This window comes from Paroedura picta, chromosome 7 (assembly GCF_049243985.1).
Source record: "Paroedura picta isolate Pp20150507F chromosome 7, Ppicta_v3.0, whole genome shotgun sequence".
NCBI lineage: Eukaryota > Metazoa > Chordata > Lepidosauria > Squamata > Gekkonidae > Paroedura > Paroedura picta.
Genome location: NC_135375.1, coordinates 35,737,341 through 35,750,513, shown reverse-complemented (window position 1 = coordinate 35,750,513; position 13,173 = coordinate 35,737,341). Strand labels below are relative to the sequence as shown.

Below are 13,173 nucleotides of genomic sequence, written 5' to 3'. Positions count from 1 at the left end.
GTGGGGCTTAGTCCCAGGATTGTCCCAGTGCTTAGGCTTGCACTAGGACTGTACTTAGTTTCCAGGATGAAGGCTCCTTACCTGCATAAATTGGAGTCTGCTGTGTATCTGCCATGTTCAAAGTATTTTGAAGAAAGTTGCCAAATGAATACAGAATATTAGTGGGATTTCTGCCTTCTGTTGGAATTGCTTAACAAAATATATTTCTGCTTTTTCATAATAACCATTTTGATTTGTATTTCTAAATAATGTGTGTCAAAATTGAGCTTATTGTTTCTAAAACAGTTTTTCACATTTTTAAAATCAATGCTACTTAATATTTCCAGCTTCAGTTAATGCTTGACAATAAAGTCTTACCGGCTGAAGCCTTAGAAGATAGCCTGTTGGACTGCGAGAAAATGGCTCCGGAAGATTCTCAAGTACCCAGGATCTCTCAGAATCTCTCAGATTGTTGTGCCCTGTGAGTTCTCAAAGACTGTTTTGTTAGCTTACTGTTGCATCCATCCCACTGCTCTGTATGCGAGTAAACAGTGTGCATCCAAATAGGTTTCAGGGAGCTATATCTAATCAGGTAATGTCTAGGTATCTTCCATGTTAAGTGTGTTACTGTACCCAGTTAGAGTTTAGCACTAAGCTAATTTTCAGTTAAAGAGAAATTTCAGGGGCAATGGAAAATGATCAGAGAACACAAGTTACCCTTATCACCAGCAATAGTAAATCTGAGAGCTGATTTAAACCTTGTAGCTTCTATATGAAGTTAGCAAAATGTGCTTTGCTCTGATAACACTCTCTGAGGAACGTTCAATGTCTGAAAATCTCTCACTGCTTGCACCGGTGCAATTGAAGGCAATTCACATTACTGCAGAGGTGTTGCAAAGTATTTTATTTATTTCGTTAAAATATTTTCGATCCATCCAGGGTTCGCAAGCTGGTGAACATAAAAACATTTGAAGGATTAAAAATAATGTGTAAATGTGATAAGGGGCTTTCAAATGTACTGCCAGCTGTGTGAGGGTCTGTTTTATGGAAGTGCTTTCCAGTGACTCAGTTGATGCTGGGGCTGGAAGGAACAATTCTCTCATCCAGTATGATAGAAAGATTACATTGTGTGTGAGAAAAGGAAAGTCAAGAAGGTGTTTCTTCCCTAGGTAGTAGTTCAGATTTAATCTGGGCTTTGAAGCCTTCTTGGAGGAGAAGGGGCAACAGAGTACTATTCTCTGCAGACAGATTGCTGCTGTAGTAAGGGAGCCACTCCAGGCAGTTGCAGTTAGGCATTCGGCCTATAGCAAAGAGCATTAAGCAGACTCTCTTGGCACTGGAATCTCTGACTCAGCCTGTCACTGCCTCGCTCATCTAATGGCCCTTTCCAAGATTCAAAATAGGTTTGCTTTAGTTGTCTTTGCTGCCCCAGATCAAGGGTTGTCTCTTGTCAGTGCTAGATTTGTCCTCAACCGTCAAGTTGGAATAGATGCTCATGGATGAGCAATGCTGATTTTGAGAAACACAGCAATGACAGCTTAGCTTAGGAGAGAGGAAGCAATGGTTCTTCCTATGGAAAGCTTTTCTGCCTTGTTTTGTGAAATGTATTCTTTCACATACCCTGATTTTCTGTTTAAAGCTCTCCCATAAGGAGACGGAACATACAAACTGACATTTCTGAGTAAAATTATCAGCAGTACATAATAATTTGTTTGTTAACAGTAAGAATATCTCATTGTGTCTAGCAGTTTCCCTTGCTCATATGACTGTTTTGTATTATACAATCGTATGCATTATTATTAACAGAGTTCTTCAAGTTGTGAGTTTCCTGCATTATGCAGGTTTTTGGACTAGATGACCATGAAAATCCCTTCCAACTCTGTGATTCTATTCTGTAATTCTAAGTGCTTTGAATGAGAATTTCAAACAAATAAGTCAATGTGTCTTTAGCCTAAATTTACATTATAAAATACATTTGGCTGTTCATCAATGTATGCTACTTCAAGTGGTTGAACACTTGTTGAATAATTTCAGTTGCTTTTTTGTTGTAAGAATAATTCCTTTCTTCTGTCCTACTAACCTGTAGGGGGAAAAACCTTCTCCAAGAAGATAAACCATGTACTATCAAGCCTGCTCAGTTAATGAGGGGGCGGTTCCAGAGAGCCAGACCCAATTTGGGGAGGTTGAACAGTAAGAAGAAAGACCCTGTGTCTGACAATGTTAGTGCTACAGCTGAAGAAGAAAAAACAGAGACTGTGCCTCTCACAAAGGGTGCTCCTCACTTACTTTCAAAGGTTAGCTACTTACCCATTTTATTTATTTGTTTGTTTATTTATTTTTTACTTTGTATCTTACCACTCCCATGCAGTGGTTCGTGGTGGGTAACACCTGTCCTCACAATTAAATCCCACTAAAAAAGTCTTAAAACCCCATTAGACAGCAACACATCATCCCCCGCTTGACAGATTCCTTAAAAATGCCTCAGGGGGGGGGGAGGGGAAACAGGGTAGCCAGATGGAATTACTGCTTGCATACACGAAAGGTGTTTCAGGGCATGGTGGAAATGCTCAAGGCTGCACTTGTATAGTTCTGAAAAGAAGCACTGGATGGGTTGCAAAAACGAACTGGATTAGTTGAATGCAAAACTAATTTTGTCTAAGACTGCATAGACAAAACAAATGCTCTTCTCTTTCTATTAATATAAGGATAGTAACGTAAGCTATTGCGTTAGGTAAAGAGTCAGCGGAATGAACATTGTACATGGTCTTAAACAGTCAGACTCTCATTTAGCTGTCAAAGAGAAGAATACTTCAAATGCAGGAATGTTAATGGGGCTTGGTGCCAGCTTGGTGTAGTAGTTAAAAATGGCAAGTCATCTGGAGATCTGGATTTGATTCCCCACTCCTCCACCTGCAGTCATCTGGGTGACCTTGGGCCAGTCACAGTCCTGTTAGAGCTGTTCTTACAGAGCAGTTCTGTTAGAACACTCTGTTTCACCTACCTCACCGGGTGTATTTTGTAGGGAGAGGAAGGGAAGGTTATTGTAAACCACTTTGAGATGTCTTTGGATAGTGAAAAACAGGGTATAAAAACCAACTCTTCTTCATATTTATTTATGAAGGTTGGCCTAACCTTCATAGACCAGGCAAGCCTGATCTCAGAAGCAGGGTCGGCTCTGGTCAGTATCTGGAAGGCCATGATGTGGAGGCAGGCAATGGCAAACCACCTCTGGATGTCTCTTGTCTTGAAAACCCCATCAGTTGTGACTTGATGGCAAAAATATCTTTTTAAATATTATCTTCCAGCCAGTGTGAACATTAGTCAATTTGGCTTCCATTGACTCTGAAGCTAGAGAATGGAACCAGAGAACATTTTGTTTCCATTCATTGACCTAGCCTACAGACCTAGCCTCTTGAGTATTAAATTAATTACGTTTCGAAAAAAATCTGTGCAAAGTTAAGTTACAATTTCAGGCACACGAGAAAGTGGTTTCTGGCTCATGAAAACGTTATTATGAAACAAATGTGTTATTTCTGTAATTTATTATGTTCTAAAGTTTTCATGGGTCTAAAGCTACTTGGTCAAGTGCCTGAAATAATAACTCTGTGGGTTTGTGTGAGTTTTTTTTGTATGTGAATACAACTCTGTGGGTTTATATAGCAAGCAGACTTGTCTTGGTTCTAAACATTTAGGATGAAACGGATGTCTGTATTTCCTTGAGTGGTTTGGAAGAAAAAGTCCAGTCAGAATCCAAGGAAGCCATCTTACCAGAAAGATGTATTGATCAGAAAGAAGTTTCTTCTCCTGAGAAGTCACAAAGCTGTGAATCTTTAAAAGATCAAGTAGAAACAACTATGTCTAAAGATGTTGGAGAAAAACAGCTTGATACTCTTGCAAGGTAATTTTCAGCAAGTGATTTGTCTGACGGAATTTCTGATGGCCTTTCCTGGCAACAGCCTCCTCCTCCACTAACTTCTGTTTCACTGTATCTGACAAAGTGGCATGAACACAAAAGCTTATACTCGGAATAAAACTTTGTTGGTCTTAAGGCTGCTACTGAACTCAAATTTTGTTCTGTTACTTCAGACCAACATGGCTATCAACCAGAATCTCTTCTGTATGTATATCAAGAATAGCCAAAATTATTTCAGAATACAGCTGAAAACAATTGTGCCTGTGAAAAAAGAGAGACCAATTTCTTGTGTCATACTTGTTCGGTTTTTCTCAGACTACTTGGGTTGTGTTTAAGCCTTAACTCATTCAAAACAATGTTTAATCTAATGCCAGTAGTTAAGGATATATTTATAAAAATGTGTTTCAGGGTAACCTGTAAACTGGTAGGATGTCAGTTTGTTTTTACTTTAATCTGGTTTTAGTGAACTTGCTGATCCTCAAGAAGGAAGCACAAAGTCTGCCTTGCTTATGAAGGGTCATCTTCTGAGGCCAAAACCAAACCTCTCCAGAGCAGCTAAAAAGAAAGAAGTTTCTTCAGAAGGTGAGAGAAGTACAGATGAGAAAGCTGGAAAAGATACAGAAGAAAAATCAGGAAAAATATTTTCATTAATGGTAAGTGTTGATTATTCATCCTAATTCATCTGTTGATTAGTAAGGGTGCCACTTTGCACAAACATGCTTGTTTTTGATTTAGACCTTGGCACCAGACTGTCTGCAGCTGTTTAAGGGCAAATATTGTTAAAACAGTTATTTTTGAAATAACACATATAGATCCTGAAGCACATTCTGCTTCTTAAGGTGTCAACTGAAGCGTTTTTGGAACAGAAGATCCGCTTGTTTCAATAGCATTTAATCCTTTGCATTATTCTCAGTTTCTTCTTTTATGTTCTCCCTAGTTAAGAGCCAGGTGTTGTATTCTTTTGATTTTTATAGATAGGCATGTCCTGTAGATATGCATCAAATAGCACAAACTGGCTCAGTTTCTGTGGTAGCTACATACACAAAATGATATTCTGTTCTACATATGGGTCTGAGTGTGTGTTTGGCATTTTCTATAAAGCTGGGTGGAGAGGAGGAGTACAAGGATTTCAAATTGCCGTAAAAGTAACAGTTAATTTGGCAGGTTTTTGTTTTTGTCAGCCCGATTCTGGAAAACAGGTGGAGACTACGTCATTTTTTGAAGCTTGGCAACAAGAGAATTGTGCAGATGACATTAAACTGGAAGATACCAAAAGAAGCACACCTGCTGAAATACATGAATCATCAGAGCAGTCCCTGGAAGATGAAAATCAAATAAGAGGAGAAATCTCCAACTCCCTTTCTATCCAGCAGAGACCCTCTGAAACACTGAAAAGGTATCTTAAATTCAGGGCCTTAATAGTAGATATATACCCTGACTATTGTTCTTTGACTATCCCCCCTCTCTTATGACGCTTCTTTAATAAAACAATCTCGGTTTAAACCCAGAAAACAGCCAGAAAGGACACTGAAGCAGAGGAGACCTGTCTGTGACTCGAGGCCAACATATTCCACTTCTGAATGTGAGACTGATCATAGTGAAAAGGGAAGACGCCTCCAAAAGGTTAAACCAAATGTCAGCAGAGGTAGACGCTTGAAACCAGCCATTGGCAAGAAACCCAGAAAGGAATATGGAAGTTCGAAGGTTAATCTGGTGACCCTTAGGGCCTCCTCTCAAGAAGAAGAAGATGATGATGATGAAGCGGATGACTTTGAGCCATATGATGACATTGAATGTTTTTTGCCTGAGGAAGTAAACCAAGCTCCAGTGTTTGTTCCTAAAGGGCTTCGGTCTCCAAATATAGTTCCTGTTCAGATTGAAGAAATGATGGAAGAGGTATACCCATCAAGAGATTTTGGAGAGATAGTGAGGCATATGCCATTTGGGTTTGTGCTCATAGCTACAAATAGCTGTTCAGAATCCTGCAAACATTTTGAATGTGGAAGAACAGATAAGAACTTTCCTTTCTATAAATTGACAAGTTGTTACATCATGTGAAAGTTGGTCTAGATATAAAATGAACTGATCCCCCCCCTTCTTCTCTTTGTGCTGCTTTGTTGGCAGCTCATAAGGGATCCTGAATTACTCATAAGAGTCCTTTTCCAATAGTTCACTTTACGTGACCTCATAAGTTATATGCACAGTTCAGCATTTAAACTTCAATTCTGAAATGTAAATAATACAAATTGCTTCCATTTTCATATTGGAAGTGCTAACAAGTAAGTGTGCTTACAAGTAAGAAGTTTAAGGTCAAGCAGAATATTGAAAGTTGCATAGTATTTGGCCTAAATGCATATAAAATAAAATGCATATAAAATAATTAGAAAACATAATAATTTGTTAGATCCCTTTTTGCACTGCTAAATTGAAATTGTTTGTCTCTCCCCCTCCCCAGCTTGAGATACATGAGAATATCCCAGAGGAGGTGTGTGTTGCTGCTGCTGAATGTCTGTCCCATGAACAGAATGTAGGTGCTCAGTCTGTTTTACAGGAGGGTACAGAATTGCACTCCTCACAATTAGTAAGTATTTTTCCCTTTCTTCTATTTATTTTTTAACATTTATTTTCTCTGTGAAATGTGAATGTTCTTGGGGCATAGGAATTGAGCATTGTTTGAAGGGTGAGGAATAGGTATGGGCACAAGCCAATCCATGAACTGAAATTCAGAGTGGACTGATGTTCAGGGAAGGCACCTTTCCTGAAAATTTCTTGGACTTATGACTGGTTCAGCTGCTTGTGGCCAGCCATTTAAATGTGACAGCAGAGCAGCGCAGGGTTTGCCGGTCAACTGTTAGGTAAGAATAGAGGCTTCTTCACAAAGCAACCAGAGGATTCACTAGGGGAAACTATGTAGCTTCTTCATCATAAAGTTGCTTCAATGAAATTTCAATTCCCACTGATCAGGTTAGCAGCATTTTGGCTAAGAAAGTGGAAAGAAGGGCTTTGTGGTAGCCAGGGAGTAAAACTGGTGTTGGTTAATGCTATGTTCCAGACAGGTGCAGGCATTGCTGAATGGAAAACCTATGCATGGCAAGGGAGTGAGAATGTGCTTGATTGCTTCCCATGCTGTACATAACAGTAGGCATCCACAGCATTATTATTTTATTATTATTATTTAATTTTTAGACCGCCCTTCTCCAAATAGGTCTCAGGGTGGTTTACAACATAAACAGTGAAAACACAATAAAATCCCCATAAAAACCCCAATTAACATCAACAACAAGTTACATATAACATATAAGTGGCGGTGGTCACAATTCTGATCTAAGTTACCTGACTTCCCCCCAAGTTCAGCCTGGTGGGGAGAATAATATTCAGAAGAGGGTGGCACCAATACAATAGATCTAACAATGATCTCGATGTTAATCTCAATATTGGAGGGGATCCTCTGATGGATTAGTGGGAGAGCTGCCCTGGCCTCAACCATATGCCTGGCGGAAGAGCTCCGTCTTACAGGCCCTGCGGAAAACTGGTAGATCCTGCAGGGCCCTTAGCTCTTCATTGTTACCTGAATTTATAAGGGTTTTACTGAAAGAGTCTAAAGTGGAGTTAGCACCACCTCCCAGTCAAGAGCTGTCTTGTTAAAATGAATGCATGAGGAATTAATTAATATATACAGGGAGATAAACCATATTTTACAATGGCAGCTGTATGACAGTGTTTTTGAAAAGCTGAAATTTCAGTTCAACTTCCAGAACATTCTAAAAAGATTCTCTTCAGATCTTGCACTAGAGACTACTTGTAGTGTCACAGAATTTAAGTGGAGTAGAAGCATTATGTAGTCAAACTATTTCATTTCTTATCCCTACTTATATAAATCTTTCCCTACTAATATCAAGGTATTTGAAAAAGTATGAATGCGTATGAAAGCTTATATCCAAAATAAAATTTGGTTGGCCTTTAAGGTGTCACTGGATTCAGAATTTGTTCTATATGAAGTTCAGTTTGTTTTGTTTGTTCAGCAAGTCTGCTTTACGTCTGATTTCAGTTTCTAAATGGTTTTTCATTATAATTTCTTTTTTAAAAAGAAAAGCTTAACTGCTTCATTGTATCTGCAGTAGAAAGCACGTGTGGCTAAATTTTAATTTTTGTCCACTGAGATAGGAAATCTTACAGATCGCTTGAATAGAGGCTCGTTAGCCACAGTGACAAATGTAATAAAAATTGGAGCTCAACTAATTTAATCAATTTTTTAGCTTAGGTAAATGTCCATAAATTTCTTAATTTTTGGTTTTGTGAGTTCTCCTATTTGTTTTAGTTTTAGACCCTGTTTTGAGGTAGAATCAAGATCTTAATCTTTTTATGGAGATTTTAAAAAATTGTTTGCAGCACTAGTCTACAACCTAAAATTTAATTTATTTGGAGATAAAATTAATTAATGTTTATCTCTTTTCGTCTCCTCCAAGGTGATTATACAAGAAATGCCAGAAGAAGAAAAAGGTAAACGTCTAAGACTAGTCCACTAAGTTCAAAATGAATATCTGACTCTATGAATGTGGCTTGCCTTGTTAATTTTGTTTTTAAGATGAGGGGGTGTAATTCTCTAAAATAATAAAAGTGGATGAAAGATACTTAATTATGCAAACATTAACAATTTCATCTTCAGGATGATTTGTAATTTTTTTTCAGAAATAGCAAAAGCAATCCTGTTTTATGCATTAGGAATTATTAGGGCAATGATTGCTGTTGGGCTTTGTTTTTGCTTTGCTTTTATTTTTGTAAATATACATGTTTTGGGGGGTGAATGATGGTAGCACTGAAGCAGCCATAATTAGGGGGATGCTTTCGGTATATTCAAGCCGAAAAATACCTTATCAATATTTTCTGGGTACTGTTTCAGCTGGGTATAGATTGGGGCTTAATTTTGGCTATCCAAAATGGCTGCCCCTGAAAAATCCTAAAAATATTTGGAATATTTTGAGATGTCTGGATGGTCAGATTTTAATGAGCATCCATATGGATTGTTGTCCCTTTAAATGCCTTCCAGGTGAACTTGTGAGTTGCAGTTCCATTAAAAGCAATGGGGCATTGAAATCAATGGAGGATGGGGTCACCTTCTTTGGGGGCCTATTGAATTGGATGCCCTGGTCCAATATTTTTGAAACTTGGAGTGAGGGGATTAAGGAGATGCCACAGCAGCAGCCCCTTAGAGCCGTGGATACCCCCTGATCAGTTCTCCATTATATTCTATAATGATCCCTATAGAACAAAAACAATTCAGGATTCCCAAATACTTACCAAATCCAAATACCATACCCGTATTGGGATTTGGGAATATTGAGGAATACCAGCATTTTTCAAGTTCAGTATTCTTGAAACTGAAAAAGACCGGTTTTTAGCACACCTCTAACCATTATTCTGTTTGCTGTGAGAGATCTGGCATTCCAGATGAATATCAGCACCCAAGGCATAACATGTATTATTGGGCTTCTTAACTCTGTTATTGTTCCTTTTAAACTATTACAGGCTATCAGGATAAGTGACTGTATCTGGTTTTTGTTACTTTATGCATATCTGGCATCACTTCCCCATGTCCCCTTTCTTCCTTTCTCATCTGTTCCCATGACAGCAATACTATGCAAACTTTGAGTCCATCAAAAGCAAATGTGAGTAGAGGAGAAGGAAGTAGAATAAGAAAGAAAGAGAGTCCAGTGTTGTAGTGGCACATTAAAATAGCAGTGTTTTAGGTCTAAGCAGCAAGGAAGATGTGTATCTAGTCTGAAACCTGATTGTGTTAGTGTTGGCAGAAGACTTATTTTTACTTCTCCCTCCCTATGCTGTTGTGCAGGGATCCACATCTCATGTCCTCTAAGAAAGTATCAGTGGATGATTGTGGGCCAGACCAGTTTCTAATTTCCCATATTTTAATGCTTAATAGTCTCCTGATAAGGCCTTTTGGCAGCTTGTTTCTTTTTTATAATTTACAAGGTGTTTACTTTTTTTTTTGGCATATCTGCATAGTTGCCAAGTACTGTGTACCAAATCTTGGCTGATGGTGGTCTCACCTTGCTGCTCTTCTGCTAGGCACTTTGTTGATAGGCACTTGACCATCAACTTTCCCTTTAAAAGAAACATGTGGCTTGTTGGGGGAGAGAAGAAATAAACTATAGTTCAGTTGAAATGTCACATGATTTGAATGCCTCAGTTTGAAAAGCCATGCAAAAGTTATAATGATTCTAACATCTTCTTCAGCAAACCTGCAGAAATTTCCTGATGAAGATGAACAGAATGATGATAACTTCCTCAATGAGCATAATGAAGAACAACGTACATTAGATAGCAATATGTTGCCTTCTGCTCCTTCAAAACATGAACGGATTTCTTTCAACAATGCAACTAGAACTTCTCCAGAGGATCACATTCACAATACAGGGCAGCCGGGTTTGGAAGGCTACTTAACTGCCTCAACGAATGTGAACGTTTCTGGCCCTTCAGACAAGGAAGCAGTTTCGTCTTGCAATATGAACAAAGCTGCTCTTGTGGATCACAATGTGTTTGGTTTGGAGGAACATTCTCAGGAAGCTAGTAGGGTCTGCAGGTTTGTACCCTCTGGCAACTAAGTGGTGTTGCTGACATTAGTAAGGAATCCCGCTGCAGTTTTATAAACGACGTGTGCCATAGTACACCATCACTGTATGACTGTATTTACTTCAATCTCTCTCCACCCTTATTACTTTATTTCCATCCCTTCTGTCTAAATCAGTGGTTCTCAACCTTCCTAATGCTGTGACTTTTTAATACAGTTTATCATGTTGTGGTGACTCCCAAACATAAAATTATGCAAGTGCTCTTTCACAGAAATTAAACCGAAAGTGACCAATGGCATGAAGATCCACTTTTCATGATTGTATATAAATTGTTTTTTTTCCGGGGTTTCTCAGTTCAGTTCTGCCTCTTGTCCTGCTGAGCTGGGCTGCCACCTGGAGTGCCTGGTGGGAGACTGCGCTGCACTGGAGGCACTGCTGGAGCATCTGGCGGCCGAGCGTGGGTGCCTGCAAGAGAAGCGGCAACAGTGGCAGCGCCCCCCCCCCCCCGGCCAAGCTGCTTGCCCTGCTGTGACCCCTGTGAAAGGGTCATTTGACCCCCAAAGGGATCCTGACCCCCAGGTTGAGAACCACTGCTCTAAATGAAGGGGATTATATAATGACAATGCTGTGCTTTGCATCCTGAAACTTAAAGATTCATAGGACTTGCTCATGCATTGACGTGAGAGACCCAGGAAATGCAAGTAATCAGAAATGGTATTGCCCTTAAAGATGAACATAGTTCAGAGTAGACAAGGGCTGAAAGATTTAACTCATCATAGCTTATGCTTGATGTAGGGACCCATATGTTTTAGCTGTACTTGGTAAAGACAAACCTACCAGATGCTATTTTGAAGCACATGATTAAGGCGGTGCATCAGGAATTTCTGAACCATCTTTGGTTGTAACATGAAGTTGCCTACATGTGATACTGAAACAGAATATCTTTACTGTTTTTTATTGGTCTGATGGGTATTATTTCATTCTGTCTGTTTGCAGTGATGGTTCGTTCACATCATCATCACTACAAGGAAATAAAATATGCAAGCCAGCAAGATGCAGATTTCCTAAGCCTAAACCAAATCTTGGCAGAGGTCGGGCTGTAAGCAGGAGTGCTTCTGCAAAATGTTTGGTTGGAGGCATGGAGCGATCTAATCAAACCCCAAACGGTAAGTTTTTCTGGTTAAAACAATTTTAGAAGCAAGAAATAGACAGCTTAATTTTAGTTTTCATGTTTGAAAATATATTTATTGCACACTTAATTGTATTTACACTTTTGAGTAAAGTTTGAGACAGTCCTTTTATTATCCACAGAAAGTATTCAGCTAAATTTGCATGCATGCATATCTCCAAAGGAGACTCTGGAGTAGAGATGGGCGCTTCGGCATCCAAGGCAGCCGTTCCCGCCTGAAGCAGCTAGCGCCGCGGCATGGGGGGAGGGGAGGCGGGGAGCTTGTGCAACAGTTGGCGCGTAGGCACTGCACCTGCGCATGTGTGCCAGTTGGTGCACCAGTGTTTCCCCTCCCTTCCCGTGCCACGGTGCTGGCTGCTTCGGGTGGGAATGGCCTCTTCAGATGCCAAAGTGCCCAACCCTACTCTGGAGTGCTTCTCTTTGTCTCTTGCCATGCCACTTGCAATGTTCATTTCTGCTGAATCCTTGGAAATAAAAGGGCATCTTAAGAATACTGTGATTGGTAAAGATATATCTTTACTTAGCTCAGCTCCCTATATTCTTCATTCTGTTTCAGCCAATGCTTTTTTGTTCCCTTTCCTACTTTAGTTTGGGTTAGGAGAATATTATAATTAAGAATCCAAGTGCTGTAATAGTAAACTATTGTAATTCGTATAATTCCTTGTATAGAGTTTGGATTTTTGTCTTGTCATTTAAATTCTTTTAAGCGCATAGCATTCCCGGCTGTATTCTTAATCATATATTGAATAACTCTGTACAATTCCTTGTAAATATCATTCAGGTATTAGCTTTCTTGGAATCATTTGATTAGTGCAACTGAAGCCTCCAGTGAAAGTGGGGACAATAATTTACTGGGATGACAAAGGTGTTTACTAGCTAGGGTACTAATGCTTCTGTGTGTTAACTGTGCATGATGAGAAATGACAGTGCTGGGTATTACTGTCAATTAGAGGAATAAGATTTAGTTATTCTGGAATAAATAATGTGGAATATTTTAAAAACCTGTTTCATATGCAGTGCTGTTGTTTTGCATATGTAGTTGATACACTGAAGCAGTGAATTGATGGTAGTAAAAACATATTACAAATGATGTTGACTGATGCTTCTAAAATGACAGAAGAGAACGTACCACAATCTACTGCAGAAAACCAGGAAGTTGAACAGAATCAGAATCTTGGAATGGATGCATTCCATAAGAGAAGCTCTGCAGACAAGCATGATTTTCAGCTTGGAGGATCCAGCCATGCCACACAGAAAAACAGCACTGAACGGTACCTGCACAACTACATATTAATACATTTGTGTTCCTGTTAGATGCTTTGAGATGATTTACTTGGATTGTGTCTTATAAAACAGAGGCATCCAAATGGTACCTTTCACCAAAATTAATGGCAAATAGTTGTGCATGTACCTGCTTTGACAATATACTTGCAGCAAGTCTACTTAGATATGTTACTAAGTTCAATGAGGCTTATTCCCTCATTGATCTCCATTTGTTAAACTGC

General features: G+C 39.2%; 1 protein-coding gene across 3 annotated transcripts in view; it reads left to right on the top strand.

Annotated features, from left to right (window-relative positions):
- The window catches only part of BDP1 (BDP1 general transcription factor IIIB subunit), a 60,820-nt gene that overhangs the window by 35,666 nt on the left and 11,981 nt on the right, over positions 1 to 13,173 (top strand). For all 3 annotated transcript variants that reach the window (XM_077347444.1, XM_077347443.1, XM_077347445.1), the window contains 11 exons: positions 327 to 460; positions 2,066 to 2,273; positions 3,672 to 3,877; positions 4,356 to 4,545; positions 5,074 to 5,288; positions 5,401 to 5,788; positions 6,348 to 6,473; positions 8,359 to 8,392; positions 10,145 to 10,490; positions 11,476 to 11,645; positions 12,786 to 12,939. In XM_077347444.1, the coding sequence (XP_077203559.1) occupies positions 327 to 460; positions 2,066 to 2,273; positions 3,672 to 3,877; positions 4,356 to 4,545; positions 5,074 to 5,288; positions 5,401 to 5,788; positions 6,348 to 6,473; positions 8,359 to 8,392; positions 10,145 to 10,490; positions 11,476 to 11,645; positions 12,786 to 12,939 (2,171 nt within the window). The remainder of the gene's footprint in view (positions 1 to 326; positions 461 to 2,065; positions 2,274 to 3,671; positions 3,878 to 4,355; positions 4,546 to 5,073; positions 5,289 to 5,400; positions 5,789 to 6,347; positions 6,474 to 8,358; positions 8,393 to 10,144; positions 10,491 to 11,475; positions 11,646 to 12,785; positions 12,940 to 13,173) is intronic.